This window comes from Leptodactylus fuscus, chromosome 6 (assembly GCF_031893055.1).
Source record: "Leptodactylus fuscus isolate aLepFus1 chromosome 6, aLepFus1.hap2, whole genome shotgun sequence".
NCBI lineage: Eukaryota > Metazoa > Chordata > Amphibia > Anura > Leptodactylidae > Leptodactylus > Leptodactylus fuscus.
The window spans coordinates 144,115,719-144,133,221 of NC_134270.1; the positions used below are offsets into that span (position 1 = coordinate 144,115,719).

At 41.0% G+C, this 17,503-nt stretch overlaps 1 protein-coding gene across 1 annotated transcript; it reads right to left on the bottom strand.

Annotated features, from left to right (window-relative positions):
- Positions 1-4,089: 4,089 nt before the first annotated feature.
- LOC142208775 (BPI fold-containing family B member 2-like) lies at positions 4,090-17,233 on the bottom strand. The gene is made up of 15 exons (XM_075277474.1): positions 17,128-17,233; positions 15,053-15,206; positions 14,589-14,693; positions 12,362-12,511; positions 11,410-11,470; positions 11,179-11,239; positions 10,038-10,129; positions 9,267-9,452; positions 8,300-8,353; positions 7,740-7,910; positions 7,121-7,188; positions 6,950-7,001; positions 5,671-5,734; positions 5,071-5,147; positions 4,090-4,131 (listed from the first exon to the last, which is right to left on the bottom strand). The coding sequence occupies exons 1-15, from the start codon at positions 17,231-17,233 to the stop codon at positions 4,090-4,092; spliced, it is 1,443 nt and encodes a 480-aa protein (XP_075133575.1).
- Positions 17,234-17,503: the final 270 nt, after the last annotated feature.

The following is a 17,503-nucleotide window of genomic DNA, read 5'->3' on the forward strand; positions in this document are numbered from 1 at the left end:
TGATTCGAACAGCTGCACACTGTTCGGCTGTTCGAACGGATTCCAAACCCCATTATACTCCATGGGGGGAAATGCTCGTTTCAGGGGTACACAAAATTCGATAAAATTATACTTACCAAGTCCATGAGTGACGGTCGGGCTGGATTCCCCTTGAAGTCTTCTCCCAGCGCAGCGCTCCCGTGGCGTCTTCCGGCTGGAATTCACTCTGCCTAGGTATCGGGGCCTAGGCAGAGCCGACTGCGCATGTGAGGGCATGCCCGCGCATGCGCAGTCGGCTCTGCCTAGGCCGGATGCCTAGGCAGAGTGAATTCCAGCCGGAAGACGCCGCGGGGACGCTGCACGGAGAAGACTTCTAAAGGTAAGAGAAGAACCAGCGTTGATTGGCAGAATGTATAGCATTCTGCCAATCAACGCTGGTTCTGCATCGAACCTTAAACTTCGAACAGCTAGTAGTGTTCGATCGAGTACGAGTATTTTGAATACCGTAGTATTCGATCGAACACCTACTCGATTGAAAACTACTCGCTCATCTCTACTAGTACTATCATTAAGACTGGCTTTTACATTAGTAGATGTATCTATGCCAGTTATTGACTCGTTGATAATAATTTGATGTGACATTCTGAATACTAGTCCTATGTGTGTTTGTCTGATGCAACCTGTCCCATAATCCACCCCAGCTAAATATTACATCTCTGTTTGGAAATAGGAGGTTTTCTTATCTCAGTTCCGGTGTTAAGATTAAACCTAATAACTTGGTTGACGCATTGTAAAAAAAAAAAAAACGTAAATCTCATCTACTTCCACCACTTACATAAGGGAAGAAAATACAACTTGATATTGTGCATTGTGTTCTAGTTACTAGTCGGGCTGGTGTCAAAGTCCTCGGGTGGTTTTTATGGGACACTCTGTTATTGTGGGTCGCTGGCTCTTGGAGTGGCCTGGCAAGTCACCAGGAGCCATGCTGTCTGTTCCCTGTCCTCTGCAGTACCCAGAGCCGTAGCTATAGAGGGTGCACTTGCTACCTGGGCCCCAAAGATCCCCCTGCCATATAAAATACTAGCAGAAGGACTCGATTTTGAACAGGTATATCTCATTTTTTGTTTGTGTAGTGGCACCATAAGAATAGGTTGGTTGCTATGGAAACAAATAAAAAAACTGAAAAATTGAGTGTGCAAAATTATTCGGCCCCCTTGCATTAATACTTTTGCTGCGATTACAGCTCCAAGTCGCTTGGGGTAAGTCTCTATCAGTTTTGCACATCGAAAGACTGACATTCTTGTCCATTCTTCCTTGCAGAATGAGGTTGGATGGAGAGTGTTTGTGAACAGCAGTTTTCAGTTCCTTCCACAGATTCTCGATTGGATTCAGGTCTGGACTGTGACTTGGCCATTCTAACACCTGGATACGTTTATTTGTGAACCATTCCATTGTAGATTTTGCTTTATGTTTTGGATCATTGTCTTGTTGGAAGATAAATCTGTGTCTCAGTCTCAGGTCTTTTGCGGACTCCAAGAGGTTTTCTTCCAGAATGGTCCTGTATTTGACTCCATCCATCTTCCCATCAATTTTAACCATCATCCCTGTCCATGCTGAAGCAAAGCAGGCCCAAACCATGATGCTGCCCCCACCATGTCTGACAGTGGGGATGGTGTGTTCAGAGTGATGAGCTGTGTTACTTTTACGCCAAACCTATCGTTTTGCATTGTGGCCAAAAAGTTGGATTTTGGTTTCATCTGACCAGAGCACCTTCTTCCGCAAGTTTGGTGTCTTCCAGGTGGCTTGTGGCAAACTTTAGACAAGACTTTTTATGGATATCTTTGAGTAATGGCTTTCTTCTTGCCACTCTTGCATAAATGCCAGATTTGTGCAGTGTACAAATGATTGTTGTCCTATGGACAGACTCTCTCGCCTCAGCTGTAGATCTCTGCAGTTCATCCAGAGTGATCATGGACCCCTTGGCCGCATCTCTGATCAGTCTTCTCCTTGTTTGAGATGACAGTTTAGAGCAGGGGTGGGCAATTAATTTTCCCATGGGGCCACATGAGAAATTGTAACGGTTCTAGAGGGCCATGCGTGCTGCGGCAAATTTAGCTCCACCCACTTCTCAGTTGACTCTGCCCATTCTCAATCATTTTTCCATGTGCCCCACAAAGTAAAATCCTCCTACAGTCACCTGTACATTATACCCCCCCACATTATAACGTTTCCCTCCAAATGTCCCACAGTATTAAGTCCCTCTCCTGGTGCCCCAGTATAAACCAGCAGAAACTAGAGGGGACATTAAACTGGTGGCAACTAGAGGCAGACATGTCCCCCTCCAGCTACCCCCCATGGTTTAATATCCTCCTTCAGCTGCCACAGTTTAATGTCACCCTCCATCTGCCCCCTAGTTTAATATCCCCCCTCCATGTGCATTCATTTTACCTTCCCCCCTACATCTGCCCCTAGTTCCCCCTCTTGCTCAAACTTGCTGTCTCTTCTCTATCATCCAGCAGCCTCCATTGCCGGCAGCTTGCATCAAGCACACAGTCCCGTGTGGCTCCATCCACTAACGAGTCATAGCCTATCCTGGTGATAGTCTGTGATGACATCATCAAAGGTCCTTGAAAAAACTTCCACTAGCTATGCGGGCCGGGTAGAAGCAGTCAGAGGGCCGGATGTGGCCCGCGGGCCGAACATTGCCCGGGTCTGGTTTAGAGGGACGGCCGGGTCTTAGTAGATTTGCAGTGGTCTGATACTCCTTCCATTTCAATATGATTTCTTGCACAGTGCTCCTTGGGATGATTAAAGCTTGGGAAATCTTTTTGTATCCAAATCCGGCTTTAAACTTCTCCATAACAGTATCTCGGACCTGCCTGGTGTGTTCCTTGGTCTTCATGATGCTCTCTGCGCTTTAAACAGAACCCTGAGCCTATCACAGAGCAGGTATATTTATAGGGAGACTTGTCACACACAGGTGGATTCTATTTATCATCATCAGTCATGTAGGACAACATTGGATCATTCAGAGATCTTCACTGACCTTCTGGAGTGAGTTTGCTACACTGAAAGTAAAGGGGCCGAATAATATTGCACGTCCCACTTTTCAGGTTTTTATTTGTTAAAGTTTAAAATATCCAGCAAATTTTGTTCCACTACACAAATGTGTCCCACTTCTTTTTTTTTATTTTATGTAGATTGTGAGCCCCACATAGAGCTCACAATGTACATTTTTCCCTATCAGTATGTCTTTTTTTGGAATATGGGATGGAAATCCATGCAAACACGGGGAGAACATACAAACTCCTTGCAGATGGTTTTTTGCCCTTGGTGGGATTTGAACACCAGGACTCCAGCGCTGCAAGGCTGCAGTGCTAACCACTGAGCCACCGTGTGGCCCCTTGTCCCACTTCTTGTTGACTCTTCCCCCCAAAAATTAAAATATTATATCTTTATGTTTGAAGCCTGAAATGTGGCAAAAGGTTAAAAAGTTCAAGGCGGCCGAATACATTCGCAAGGCACTGTACCTATGACTAGGAGTTGCTGTGCACTTTGCTGAGTGAGTTGATTTATGGGTCTGCTCACTATTTTTAGTGAGTTACTTTTGCATGTCTCCCTGTGACGTTTTAACTATTTGCTTATCAATAAATATTTTTCATACTTTTTAAATATATATTTGCAATTATCTCATGTTTTCTATGATTGTTATAAAAGTCTGCTTCACCTGCCACGCCCTGCTGGAGCAAATGTTCTTTGTTCTCTATTGTCCTGCAAAGGTGGACCTATATGTTACTGCTTCAGCATTCAAGCCTGTGATTGGGCTTCAGCAGTCCCCTGGGGCCCATAGCGGTGACCATGAATGTTTGTTATGTGTATGCACCTCCTTTGGGCCTCCACTTGGTATTATTGCTATGGGCTCTGAAGAGACACTAGATTATAATATTGGTTTGTGGGTAGCAAACACACCCATGATTTTGGTTTTAAATTTACAATGCTTTAGAAATAATGTAGAATGATAAGACAGCAAATATTACATAGCGTAGCTTTTATTAGGGGTGGAAAGGTTATTCCCTTAATATACATGTAAAATGCTGAATATGTATATTATTACTTGACGTATTGAAGATCACTGGACATAACCACGTACTCCTGTAAGAACCAAAAAATGGAAATGATTAATGGCAAAAAATGCAAAAACGTGTTTATTCGAAGGCAGGTGAACCCTGTAAAAGTTGCTTTCCACCCTTGTAATTTCCATTACCATGGCACAATAGGTGCCCAGACTATAAACTCTAGGTGCTCTCCTTGCTTCATTATATTTGATTGGGTATTTATACTGTCTTGATAGATGATGTGTATGTATTTAGGCAGTCAGGGCTGAGCCTCATATCACTAAACCCTCACCTCATAACATCCATGACAGAAGACAGCATACCATACCGCTAATTGTCCAGGTTCCATCTACAGGTAGGTAGATGAGCGAGTAGTATTCGATTGAATACCTCGCTCCCATAGGAATGCGTGCAAGCTGCCGAACACCAAGGGGTTAAGCGCTGTGAATATTTGATGGGCTTAACCCCTTGGTGTTCGGCCGCTTACACGCATTCCTATGGGAGCAAGGTATTCGATCGAATATTACTCGCTCAACACTAGGTACCCTCTCCGTCTTGTGCTTGGGTTGTTTCAAGCCTCATGTGACCACTGAAACCAATCAGTGACCTCATCAGTGATAGGAGATGGACTGATGATGTCACTCAAGTACATCACCAGTTCCTTAGCAGTGACCCCTGAGGTCACCGATTGGCTTCACCTGAGCCTCAGGGCTTCTGACAATGGTGCAAGATGGATAGGGCACTGGCAGCAGATAATGGAGCCCTATGGACAAGTGATTTCCTGGGTTTTTTTTTGCTTTATTTCACATCTTCCCCAGCCACCCCACGGGTTACTCCAATTCTCGACAACCCCTTTTAGCATGGCCAACCTTGTAGGTGATCAATAATCCTAACCTGTGCTGTTATTCATATAACCAAGTGATCATGGCCACCATATACTGTATACTCTGACTTGGCTGCAAAGTATCACGCTTACCTCCTTGACCTCCACAACCTCATTGACAAGGTGAACGTTAGGTAATGATGGCAGAGATACTCCAGCGCTCAAACCCACTGCAAAATAAAGAATATTAATTCAGTTATCTGACGGCCCATCAAACCATAGCTTGTCTGCAGCAACCCCGAAAATATGTTATTTCATATATAATAAAAGGGGCCATATGGAGCTGAAGGTTTATGATGCCACCATGCCTACAAGGGATATTAGACATTTCTTGTCACCAGTTTACCGTTTACCAATTTTTAGCTTCTTAACAAGGATCCTTCAAGTCCTCGCAGAACAGCGGTATTATATACTGCTAGAACTGATAAGTGCGCTGAATTTGCAGATTTGTCAGTATGTGCCCGGGTGCGGGAGATGTCGATGCTGTTAGTTTTGGCATTGATATCCTTCCACTGTCAGGAGGTTCGGCCTTATACAGTGGCATAACTAGGAATGGCGGGGCCCATGGTGAACTTTTGACATGAGCGTCATCGGTGGGCAGTGAGGAACAACTCCATGACAGTAGATTTTCTGTGTCTTGTTTTCAATGTTATCTTGAAGCGACACTGCCTTTTGTGATACAATATTACTTACCATTAATTTGAGCTAGGTAGGCCTTCTCAAACAATGTGCGCATGTAACCATCCAGAACTGAGGCCTAAGGTAGTAGCACAAATACGTTATACAAAATAGAGGATATACTTTCATCATGACATATTGGCTTTTAGTTATGCAATATATTGTCAAAAGAAAATTGATCATGAAATATCATGGATAAAAATTCAATATCCAATGTGTAATATACAAATAATATCTATCTATCTATCTATCTATCTATCTATCTATCTATCTATCTATCTATCATCTCTCCATCCAGCTATCATCTATCTATCTATCTATCTATCTATCTATCTATCTATCTATCATCTCTCCATCTATCTATCTATCATCTATCTATCTATCTATCTATCTATCTATCATCTATCTATCTATCTATCTATCTATCATCTCTCCATCTATCTATCTATCATCTATCTATCTATCTATCTATCTATCTATCTATCATCTATCTATCTATCTATCTATCTATCATCTATCTATCTATTTATCTATCATCTATCTCCTATCTATCTATCTATCTATCTATCTATCTATCTATCTATCTATTTATCTATCATCTATCTATCTATCATCTATCTCCTATCTATCTATCTATCTATCTATCTATCTCCTATCTATCTATCTATCTATCTATCTATCTATCTATCTCCTATCTATCTATCTATCTATCTATCTATCTATCTCTCCATCCATCTATCATCTATCTATCTATCTATCTATCTATCTATCTATCTATCTATCAATCCTCTATTTATCTATCTATCTATCTATCTATCTATCTATCTATCTATCTATCATCTATCTATCTATCTATCTATCTATCTATCTATCTATCTATCCAGTATATGACCAAACTATTATGTCTAATCCTTAGGATAGATATGTATCTGATTGGTGGGTCCAGCTCTGTCCTATTGACGTCAGTGAGAGGAAAACACAATGTCTGACCACTATACAGAGTACAGAGCTATCTGCTTCCAGTTCCATGCACTATATAATACAGGGACCTAACATATCTTGAACAGTTGGTATGTGCAGGGACAGCCTTCCACCCCCCGCCCCCGATCAAATATTTATAACCTATCCAAAGAATAGACAATAAAAAATAAATGTAGAAAATTCCTGGGCCACCCCTTTAATTGCTACTGAGAGTGATGTGAACAATTGCTAAGATTCCATCATATCATCTAAGAATAATATGTAAATAGTATGAAGAAAGCAGAGTCTTATTAGGTAGGACACCATGACTTACTTTGCAGGTGCACTTTCCAAAAGAAGAGGTTGCCATAACAAGGCTAAGAGCTCTGCAATACAACACATCAATAATAACTATAGGAATAAACTGATTCATAATAAATACATGAGTAACTATAGTAATAAATGGAGAAATAACTGGTCATATAAAACAGACACAATATCATACCCTTGTAGTGAGACCGATGCCTTCAGCAACCCTCCATTAGCACTCAGCTTGGCAAGTAGACTGGCTCCCTGTAGATGGAAAATTATGTTCTCAATACCAGACATTCTATTATAACATTAAATATATATATATAGAGAGAGAGAGAGAGAGAGAGAGAGAGAGACAGAGAGAGAGAGAGAGAGAGAGAGAGAGACCATAACCATCATTATTGACCATTAAAAATAAAATTGCTTTCAGCTACACCCATCTGATCCTTGGGTTTGGCAGCATCCTGGATACATGGTGTACGTATTGTATACACAATGTACATATAAACCCAACCTAACTTAATAGAGAATGAGCATTGCTATGAATACTGAGTCCATGTAAAAGACCCTGAAACCTTTAGCCTGGTCTGGGGACCGCACTCTTCACACAGCCCAGGGACCATCGTAGTCTTAATCTGCCCTTGACCATTGGTATCTGTCAACTCTGTGTTGACTACGCCATGATGGTGGCAACTGTACTCAGCCTCAATGAAGGTGAGTGTCCTTTTTTGGAGACGTCTCTGACTTGGGTAAAATTCCTAGTAATGTTCCAAGACTCAGAATTCCCCTCTCATGGTTGTAGTTATACTCACCACATTGAGAGTCATCAGATGCTGGATACGTAAGTTTGGCATGACAACATACATCTCTACAGAGGGAGAAATCTGGACTAGTAACTGGTTGGTCTTGAGGGTGACTATAGGTGTTTGACTTAGCACGATATTTATCTTCACATCTAGAGACTGAGGGTATTGCTTGTTGATCTACAATGAAATAAAGTCTTATATCACATACATTGTATAATGTCACTGCTTAAATTTACAACAAAAATATAGTAAGTTAAAGGAGTTGTCCAGTTTGGGCAATTTCTTTTTTGCTAGACAGAGTCACGATGATAAACTGATCACATGGTGTCAGGTCATTGGTTCTCCTACAATATGAAATCCAGGAGAACGTGTTTCCAACAGCGCCACCACAGGAGAAAATAAGTCTTACATGGTGCTCACCAAAGTCGATGGGTTGTCTACAGGTATGTCATGAACATGCATGCCAAGGTCTTTCAAGGCAAGAAATGCAAATATCACAGCATTGTATAGAAATGGGGAGTATAATATATGCAATCCCTATGATGTTAACAAATATGTATATATACCTCAGGAATATAGGATCCCAACACAGATGTTTTCAGGTAGCTACTGACAGCGGCCTACAGAAAAATAAACCAAAAATGAATAATGGTCTATGGAACAGATATCTACAATATATAGTATAAATGGTGGGTTTTTTTCATATATTTCTTTGGTAATATCTCAATATATTCAGAGGGCTGGATTTGATTGATAATAAACATCTCTATGATGCTCAGTTCACATCTGCATCAAGGTTTCTAGAAACCATGGCACCGTGCAGAATCTGGACAATAGGTGGACTTCATTGACTTCATGGGGTTCTGCTACAGTGTCCGCTGTTTTGGCTTGGAGACAAGTCAAGTCAGATAACACAGGATCCATCATTGGCAATAGGTGGAACAGCTTAGCTCCTCCATAGTGATTTTTTTTACCTGGGTTTACAGAATTTTGGTTACCAGATGTCATGACACAATGCAGAATCTGTTCCTTGCAGATTTGGTAGCAAGATGACTTCTTTGATTTACAAAGGGCTTTATTGGGTTTTGCCTATTCTTTTGACTTAGGCAGATAACACAGGATCCAACAGAGATAATAGGTGAAGAGTAAAGCTCAGCTCCGGTTCTTCCCTTACTGATTTTATACATGGGTCATGGTTAATGCCTCCGATATTCTCCCATGGAACCTTTTCCTTGAAAACTTAGTGAAAGGTTGTCATTTTCGTAATGTTTCATCTCAGTTGTATCAATGATCAGATATTTTAAAATAAGGATTGGAGGTGGAGGACGGTAATAATATTACAAAGAACTTTTATTGATACCTTTGAACATTTCCTCCTTACACCACTTTCACCAATTATTTGGCTATTTGGATACCTCACGGCGTATTCACCATGAGACATACTGGGGTATCTGATACAAAGAGTCTGCTATGCCGAATCCTTTCCTACTTCTATACATTACATTTTATTCCACACTTTAGGTTTTCACTCACAGAGTTTGATAAGATTTCCATGTTAAATCCTTCTGAAGTCTGGAATGCTGTAAACATAGAGATGAAGAAGTCTTGAGAAAAGCCCATGTTGACCATTGAGTTGGGGTCACCAGCTCCAGGAGGGAGAGTAAAGTCAGAGCTTCCGGTTGGGATGTCAACACTTTGCTCATGCACCATGTATTCCACCTAACAAAATGATAAAGTAATGTTTATTATTTGGATACTTTCTCCATTTTTTAAGTTAGGTGGCAACATGTATAACAGAATATATAGGCCAGTGTGGGAACAACCCACCAAGTTATAAGAGGATCTTCTCTGAGCTTAGGCTTTGACACAATAAGGGATTCCAAAGGACCAAGAGGATATAACCCAATTTGGAGCAGAACACTTCTCACTTGATCTTATTCCTTATACATTTATTCACTAATAACTAACGTAACGGCCGCTGCCCTGACCTTTGCCCGACTACCATTGTGACTAAACTCCACCTAGCTCAACCCCTGCACCATGAATTTTGCCAGTATGTGATCACATGGTTATATGGCATGTTGGCAGGGACAACTAAGTGTGTTGGTGCTAGAGCAACAAGGGAATTTATAGGCAACTATTGGTAATAATTTTATTTTCGTAATAATATCAATTACTACAATATATACGCAATATCATAGAAATAGTTTTGCATATTCCTTGCCGTCATAAATTGTTTTTGTAATCCCAACCAATCTCTTAAAGGAGGAAGTAGGTAAGAAAATAGGTAACACCTCAACTTACATTCATATCCATGTCCATGTAGTCCTGGTTCACTACCGGTGGGCTGGGCATAATGTACTGCATGCCAAGATCGTTGCCGATACGCTTTACACCTTAAGACATTGAACACAAGGCAATATATCAGCCATAAATGAACACCTTCTTAGTGGGAACAGTTTGTTGTATTGAGAAGTGGATATGACCATGAATGACAGGACTTTCTAAGGCCTGGCATTTATCAGAGTTCAGCCATGATTTCCATATTGTGGACAGATTATCCGAACACGACATGCACAAGAAGATAACCTGTCCAAAATGAGGACATCATGACTGGGTCCCAGATAAGAGAAAGTTCCTTCATTCATGGGCATATCCATAGAGACAACAGCTGTCAGATTCAATACTTATATTACTTTAATATTTAAAGCATACCTCCAGTTCTAAACAACTTTGCATAAAGGAATAGTACAGGTGAATATAAGAAACTTTCTAATAAATCTTATTAAAGAAATCTGTTTCCTTCACCACTTTTTAGGCAGTTACTTTCTCCATATAAGTCTATGAAGAGGGGAGGGGGATAGAAAAAGACACTCAAATAATTGCTGCTGATACATTTCTTGCTTTTTTAAGCCTGCTAAGTCAATTAAACAGGGGGCAGGAGACTCTTACTCCACCCCTCCCTTCTCTATAGAGCTCTATGTGTGAGGCTGAATACAGAGACAGGTCAGATTGAATATAAAAAGCTTAATAAGTCATGAAGGAAATAGATCTCCTTAATAAGATATATTACAAATTTTCTTATATTCAACTGCACTATTCATGTATGAAAAGTTCTTTAGAACTGGATGTACGCGTTAATTTAAATATGGTTACGTTCCTAGGACAATCCCTTTAAGGACTTCAGTTTTTCATTAACCATTTTAATGCAATATCGCAACATACCCTTGAAATGGCGCATCCCCATATACAACCACTGGGGGCAGCACATAAAGATGATCCATACAGAAAATTACTTTGTAACACAAAATTTTGGAACAATATTGTTTTGAAAAGGACATGATCAGTCGGAAAACCAAGGAAGCACACACCAGTAATTGGATAGATCTATTAGTGATTCAGTAACATATACTTGTTCTTATACTATTCAGACTGTACCACTTACCTACTAACAGGCCGAGGTCGGCGTTCATGCCCAGGAATACGTTGGATACAGATACACAGAGCTGCACAGAAGGAACAGAAAATATATTTAATGTAGCACAGATAGGGGATGAATCACTGAGACACATTTGGATACAATTTTTCAACTCTAAAAATTTCATATATTGTCTTGTATTTTATTTGCTTCATTTTGAAGGAGAAGGATTTGGTAGAGAATATTATTTGTACTTACCCTATCGGTGAGGATGGCTTGTATGTGTCCTTTTATTACATCAATTATTCCTGGAAGTAAACTGGAGACAAGAGAGTAAAAAAATATTCAATATATAAATTATTCCTATCTGCGGTGTTTGTACAACATTGATATAGATTATTAATCTTTCTATATCCCCAGAGCTGGAAAATTATAGAGGAATGGTCCATGGTAATAGATGAAAAAGCGCCACTCTAGTCTAATTGGCTGTGTCAGGTATTGCAGTTCATGCTTAGCACATCCAGAGGTTTATAAAAGGGATTTCTGGGTCTTAAAGGGGTATTCCCATAACTCTTGTTCTGCAGCCTGAAGGCTCTGTACTCTCTTCACTTCCTGGATTTCTCGGCACATTGGTGGGCAGGGTTTCACTTGCTCTGCTATCTGCTATGCATTACCACAGTATGAAGCTGATGTGGAAACTGATGTAGCAGAGCTGGATTTGAGTCAGCTTGCATTACATACAGAGGTAACGGACTCCTTATCTCAGCCCTTATCAGCCAAATTAAATTAAACCGGCTGATAAGTGGAAAAGCTGAAGATAGACAGCACAGAAATCCGGGAGCTCTCACCTCCCCCCTCCCCTATCTGAGGAGCTCCGTTGCTTGTCAGCCCCTCCCTTTCCCCCTGAGAGCAGGCAAATAAGTCACTTGGGAAATGAGCAGATAAGGCCAGTGGCCATAGAAACGCAGTGTCAACAATGAAGTGAATAAATTAAGATAGCGGCCAAACAAAGCAGTTTTGATAAAGCAATGTATTTAGGAAAAGTCTTAAATCCACATAAACTAGCAGTATATATAGAATGCTTTTCATGGGACAACCCCTTAAACTATTTATAGCCTATTACCGGACAACATACTCATAATGGATTTACTCCATAGATTCAGGAATGACATATAGTTTGTATCATATCAGATTATTAGACGTCTTGCACCTTATGCCTCCTGTGGAGATTTGTATCCCTCCTAGTAAAGACTTGCAGGCAGAAACTTCAATAATAGGGAATCCCTTGGCCGTCCTCATAACCTTCAAATCTGCAGTAACGCCTGCTCCTACTTGGACATCAATTTCTCCAGCAAGGACACTAGGAAAATAAGAGGAAGAACATAAATTGCAAAGTTTCAGGACTTCATAGCATGAAATACCGCATACATTGCTCCGAAACAGTTTAGGGCTAAAACCACACGGCTGTTTCCACTACAGTTTCTGCAACCTGTGACCTCAGTCTATGGTGGTCAATAGTTGGACGGTTGCTGAAGGATAACTTCTGGATCTTAATTTGGTCCAATAAAGAAATGGAGAGAAAATGAGGATCAGAAAGGTTTCACGGCAGAGAGATTGCATACGGATACCGGCGGTTTGTTTTAAAATCCCATTGAAATGAGTTTTTAAGTTAACCACCAGCAAGCCATTCCCTATGCATATTTTTCGGGGATTTAGGTGGAATCACAGCGGACAGGTCAAGGCACAAGTGTGAACGCTGCATTCGAAATTACAGTCTTTTGTCTAGATCGGATGTCAATGGATATGACAATGAATGCAGGAACTTTCTATGGTCTGATGAATCTCACAACCATACACATACTCTAAATACCACGGCCCTACTTACTGACCCCCACTCCTCCTCATCGTGGCTTCTGCTTCTCCCTCAGCCTCCGAGAGGTCCTGTGCACTGCACTTAATAGCATGTTCAGTGCCCTGATGTGTAGAGGGAGGGGCCCCCCTAGAGGGCGGAAAGGGAAGCAGAAACAGCATGGACAGGAGCGGGGATCTGTAAGTAAATATTATTTAAAAGGAGTCTATCATTGGCTCTAGTGATTTTTAACTAAGAATATATTTGCCTAGCCTTTAGCAAGGCTATTCCAGACATACCTTTTATTCATTAATCCTCCCAGCCATTTTTGAATTAGCCCGCTTTTATTGGTATGCTAATTAGCCACCACGGTGCACCAGAAGTCTCTGTGATGCTCTCTGAGCACTGCTTGTGTGATATGTGTAAACGGGGAGGTGAGAGCAGGGAAAGCTGATGAGTCATCATCATCATCATCATCACCATCAGCAGCCTCCCTGCTCTCACCTCCCCCTGTCTACACATATCACACAAGCAGTGCTCAGAGAGCATCACAGAGACTTCCGGTGCACCGTGGTGGCTAATTAGCATACCAATGAAAGTGTACTAATTCAAAAACGGCTGGGAGGATTAATATATAAAAGGTATGTCTGGAATAGCCTTGCTACAGGCTATGCAAATATATGGTTAGTTAAAGATCACTAAAGCCAATGATAGGTTCCCTTTAAAAAAAACAGCCCTTTGAGGGGGTTGTCCAGGATAACTTATATTTTTCAAGGAGGGTGGGGAAGGTGAAAAAAAACATACTCACTAGAAATGAGCGAACACTGTTCGAATCAGCCGATCCGAACAGCACGCTTCCATAGAAATGAATGGAAGCACCTGTGACGCCGGCCGGCCGCCGGCAAAGTCAGCGTCACAGGTGCTTCCATTCATTTCTATGGGAGCGTGCTGTTCGGATTGGCTGATCCGAACAGTGTTCACTCATCTCTAATACTCTCCTGTCCCCACTTCTTTGATGTCTCTCACCATGGTCCAGTCCTGCTGCTTCTAGTGTCTTGTTTGGTGGACGTCCTCACTGCACTTGACCACTGAGGCCAATCAGCTGCCTCCACAGCCTAAATAAAGGATGCGGGACATCCCTCGCTTACGTCACTTGTGACACCCCTTGTCCTTTCCTTAGGCCAATGACACTGCTGAATGGCCTTAGTGGTCACATGCAGCAAGGTTTTCACATTTGATATAAATAAGCCATTGTCAGATGTAACATTCTACTATTGAATATATCAAGGTCTCGTCATAAGGATTTATGTGAACTTTTATTTAGTGGAGTGTAGAACTGAAATAGGGTACTGCATGTTAGTTTTCTTAAAAGATGTAATTTGTAAAATGCAACACAAGGGGGCACTATTTCATTATAATTTATATACACAGTGAAAGTAACAGTGCATTCGATACAATGTAACAGGCATGGTCTTAGAAACAGGTTATCCAGATATACAACGTCTTCTATGCTCCCGCTTTCAGATGTATTACACCACTGTACACAACCATGATTTATTCATATCTAGAACGAATCTCACGTACTTACATTCTAACACTGATATGAAGATTGGTGTCTACAGAAACCTGCATTCCGACTCTGGGCATAAACCTGATATTGATTTCAGGAAGCTGGACATTGTAAATTCTTATCCTGTAATTGTATAAGAGATACAACAAGTTATCACATATCCTTTATATACAGGAGTCTTATACAGTATCAATGCCAAGAATGGTGTAGAAAAGCCACAACTTTTACGTGAACGTTTGTCTGTTTGAGCCCCACTTACCGCTTTTCTTAAAAGTGAGCAGGGTATGTGCAGAGGAAGAAGTAGACCTGACAAATTTAACACTATCTATACCAGAAAATAACAAATCTATGCATCTCTGATGACAATGCACAACTTTTAATAAAATGATATGACAAAGATACATGTAAATAAATCATGTAATAAATGGCTCCAGGCATTAATCATTCTGTTGCTTTGTAGTTACCGTACACATAATACCTACCCTGCCAAGTTAAGGGTCTTGTCCACAATTGAGCTTCCAATGCCAAGTATCCCACCAAGTAGACCTCCTCCTCCACTCTCTTTCTTCTCTATCACTGTTGGAATTGATATGAGTCCAAACGCATTCTGGAGAGATAACCGTTGGGTCTTACAGGCTATGAACACAAAAAATATAGGGTTACTTATCCCATACAACTATGTTATCAGAATAGGAGGACCTTTCCCCATCTCCACCAACTTCAGTTCTTAGTATCTGTTAATAGCTGGTGCTCTATCCCTCAACATATCAGATGTAACTGTGTGCAACCAGTTAACTCTGATATGGTGAGGGATAGTCTCCCTGATATCCTATGGAATAGCTGGTGCTCCACTTATTCTGGCACAGTTGGATTTTTTTTATCTCATCCCCTCCATTCCTGAGCAGTCAATGCTGTTAGTTTTGGTGCCTGATATACTATTTAGCCTCTGTACTGTCAGGCGGGTGGTGTCAGGCAGGAGCAGCTAAGGGGTGGGACTCTGAGCTCTGACACTGGCTGCCTCTGATTGGAGCTCTGAATCACGCCCCCTGCCTGACACTGCCCTTCTGACATTACAGAGGATGTATAGTATACCAGGCACCAAAACTAACTGCACTTGTTGCTCAGGATCAGTAGAGAATAGAGAAAAAATTCCAACTGTGCCGGAATCAGTGGAGCAATAACTATTAACAAATGCTAAGAACTAGAATTGGTGGAGGTGGTGAAAAGTATTTTTTAAAAACTGACCCCCAGCATTTGTAGCATCAAGTAATGCCCATTCCTATGATGTCCTCACTAAGATTTCGATTATTGAAAAGTCATGTTATAAGTGTTTAAAACATTAGATTGGCATATGCAAATGTATCTTAACCATATATTATCAGCTTTATTGTAAAGTTATGTGCTTCCCTTCAAAGCACTGCTCTTCTGTTGTATGATGTAGGTATGAATAGGAGCCCAAATTCACAAGGGTTTATTAGAGCCTTGATCTCATAGACCTGCACTAATAGCCGGACCTTCTGTCCATACAGGAAACACTTTGTAGCTCAAAGAGCACAGAGCATATCAGTGCTTCAGAGGGGAGCATATAACTTGACAAAAATGCTATCAGTAAGCTATTCACTAAAATTACACTATACACAGGCTCATTCTGAAATTGGGGGGGACAAAAAAATACTGGAGTGTTTCATAAGGATTCTAAGACTTTCTTGCTCACTAAGGTGACTGAGATGATATGAACAGAGAAGCTCTCCTAATCTTTCTAACAGGCACACTACTATAATAGGACTACGCGTGCCTGATATTGTACTCAATATTCAAGTTCTGTGACAATGTAGTTGTAGATTTATTAACAACTAGAGATGAGCGAACACTGTTCGGATCAGCCGTTCCGAACAGCATGCTCCCATAGAAATGAATGGAAGCACCTGGCACGGCGACCGGCTGCCGGCAAAGTGTACGTGCCAGGTGCTTCCGTTCATTTCTATGGGAGCGTGCTGTTCGGAACGGCTGATCCGAACAGTGTTCGCTCATCTCCATTAACAACCAATCACAACACAGCTTTCTTTGCTCAAGATCAGAATAGAAAAAACAAGCTGCGCTGTGATTGGTTTCTATGGTCAACAAAGATAGTTTTTAGGCAGTTTCCTAAATCTCCTCCACAATTTCTTTATGATGAATTATATGATGACTAGGGTTGAGCGATTTGGATCGGAAAAGATTGGATTCCGATCGGCGATCAAGCAATTTTCACAATCGCGATCTGGATCGGCTGGAAAATGATCGGAAATCGGATTTAGAAATTTTAAGATCGGCTCAACCCTAAAAGTGACTTTTCCCATAGAGAAGCATTGACTAGGGTTGAGGGATCGGGATCTGAAAAGATTGATTTCCGATCAGCGATCGAGCAATTTTCATGATCGGGATCGGCTGGAAAATCGGAAATTGGATTTTAAAATCGATCCTGAAATCTCAAGATCGGCTCAACCCCAATGATGACTTTACTACTATTATAGTATAGTGTGTGACTAGTTTTCCATATGACACAAATATTACACACCATACTCCATAGCTTCTTGCTTTACGCGAACGACCGTTTTGCAAGGTGTAGAGTCCATTGGAGAAATCCATACTATTAGCAGCGCTGTTATAAAGAGCAGTTTCATCATCTTGTCGGTGAGATCTCTGCTGCCTTCAGAGAAGAACAAGAAAAAATTGAGTTATTGAGGAGCGTGATATTCAAGGGTATGTTCACACATGCAGGTTACGATCCAGTTGTATTCAAGTTTTTAAAGCTTTTTTTTTGTAAGCGAAAACTTTTTGGCTCACTTTTTCTAATGTGAGAAGTCAAAGAAGCTGTGTGAGCACACCCTAAGTCAGACAAAGCAGCTTGCAATGTATGAGAACACATGCAGGCTAGAGAAGAAAAGCAGATG

What these genes read in the sequence shown, in the direction of transcription:
- LOC142208775 (XM_075277474.1), bottom strand. Translation starts at nt 17,233, where the DNA reads ATGAAACTGCTCTTTATAACAGCGCTGCTAATAGTATGGATTTCTCCA. An exon ending in CTTCATATCAGTGTTAGAAT is followed by an intron (nt 12,512 to 14,588) that starts GTAAGTACGTGA and finishes TTATTTTCCTAG; the next exon opens with TGTCCTTGCTGGAGAAATTG. An exon ending in AAGCCATCCTCACCGATAGG is followed by an intron (nt 11,240 to 11,409) that starts GTAAGTACAAAT and finishes CCTTCTGTGCAG; the next exon opens with CTCTGTGTATCTGTATCCAA.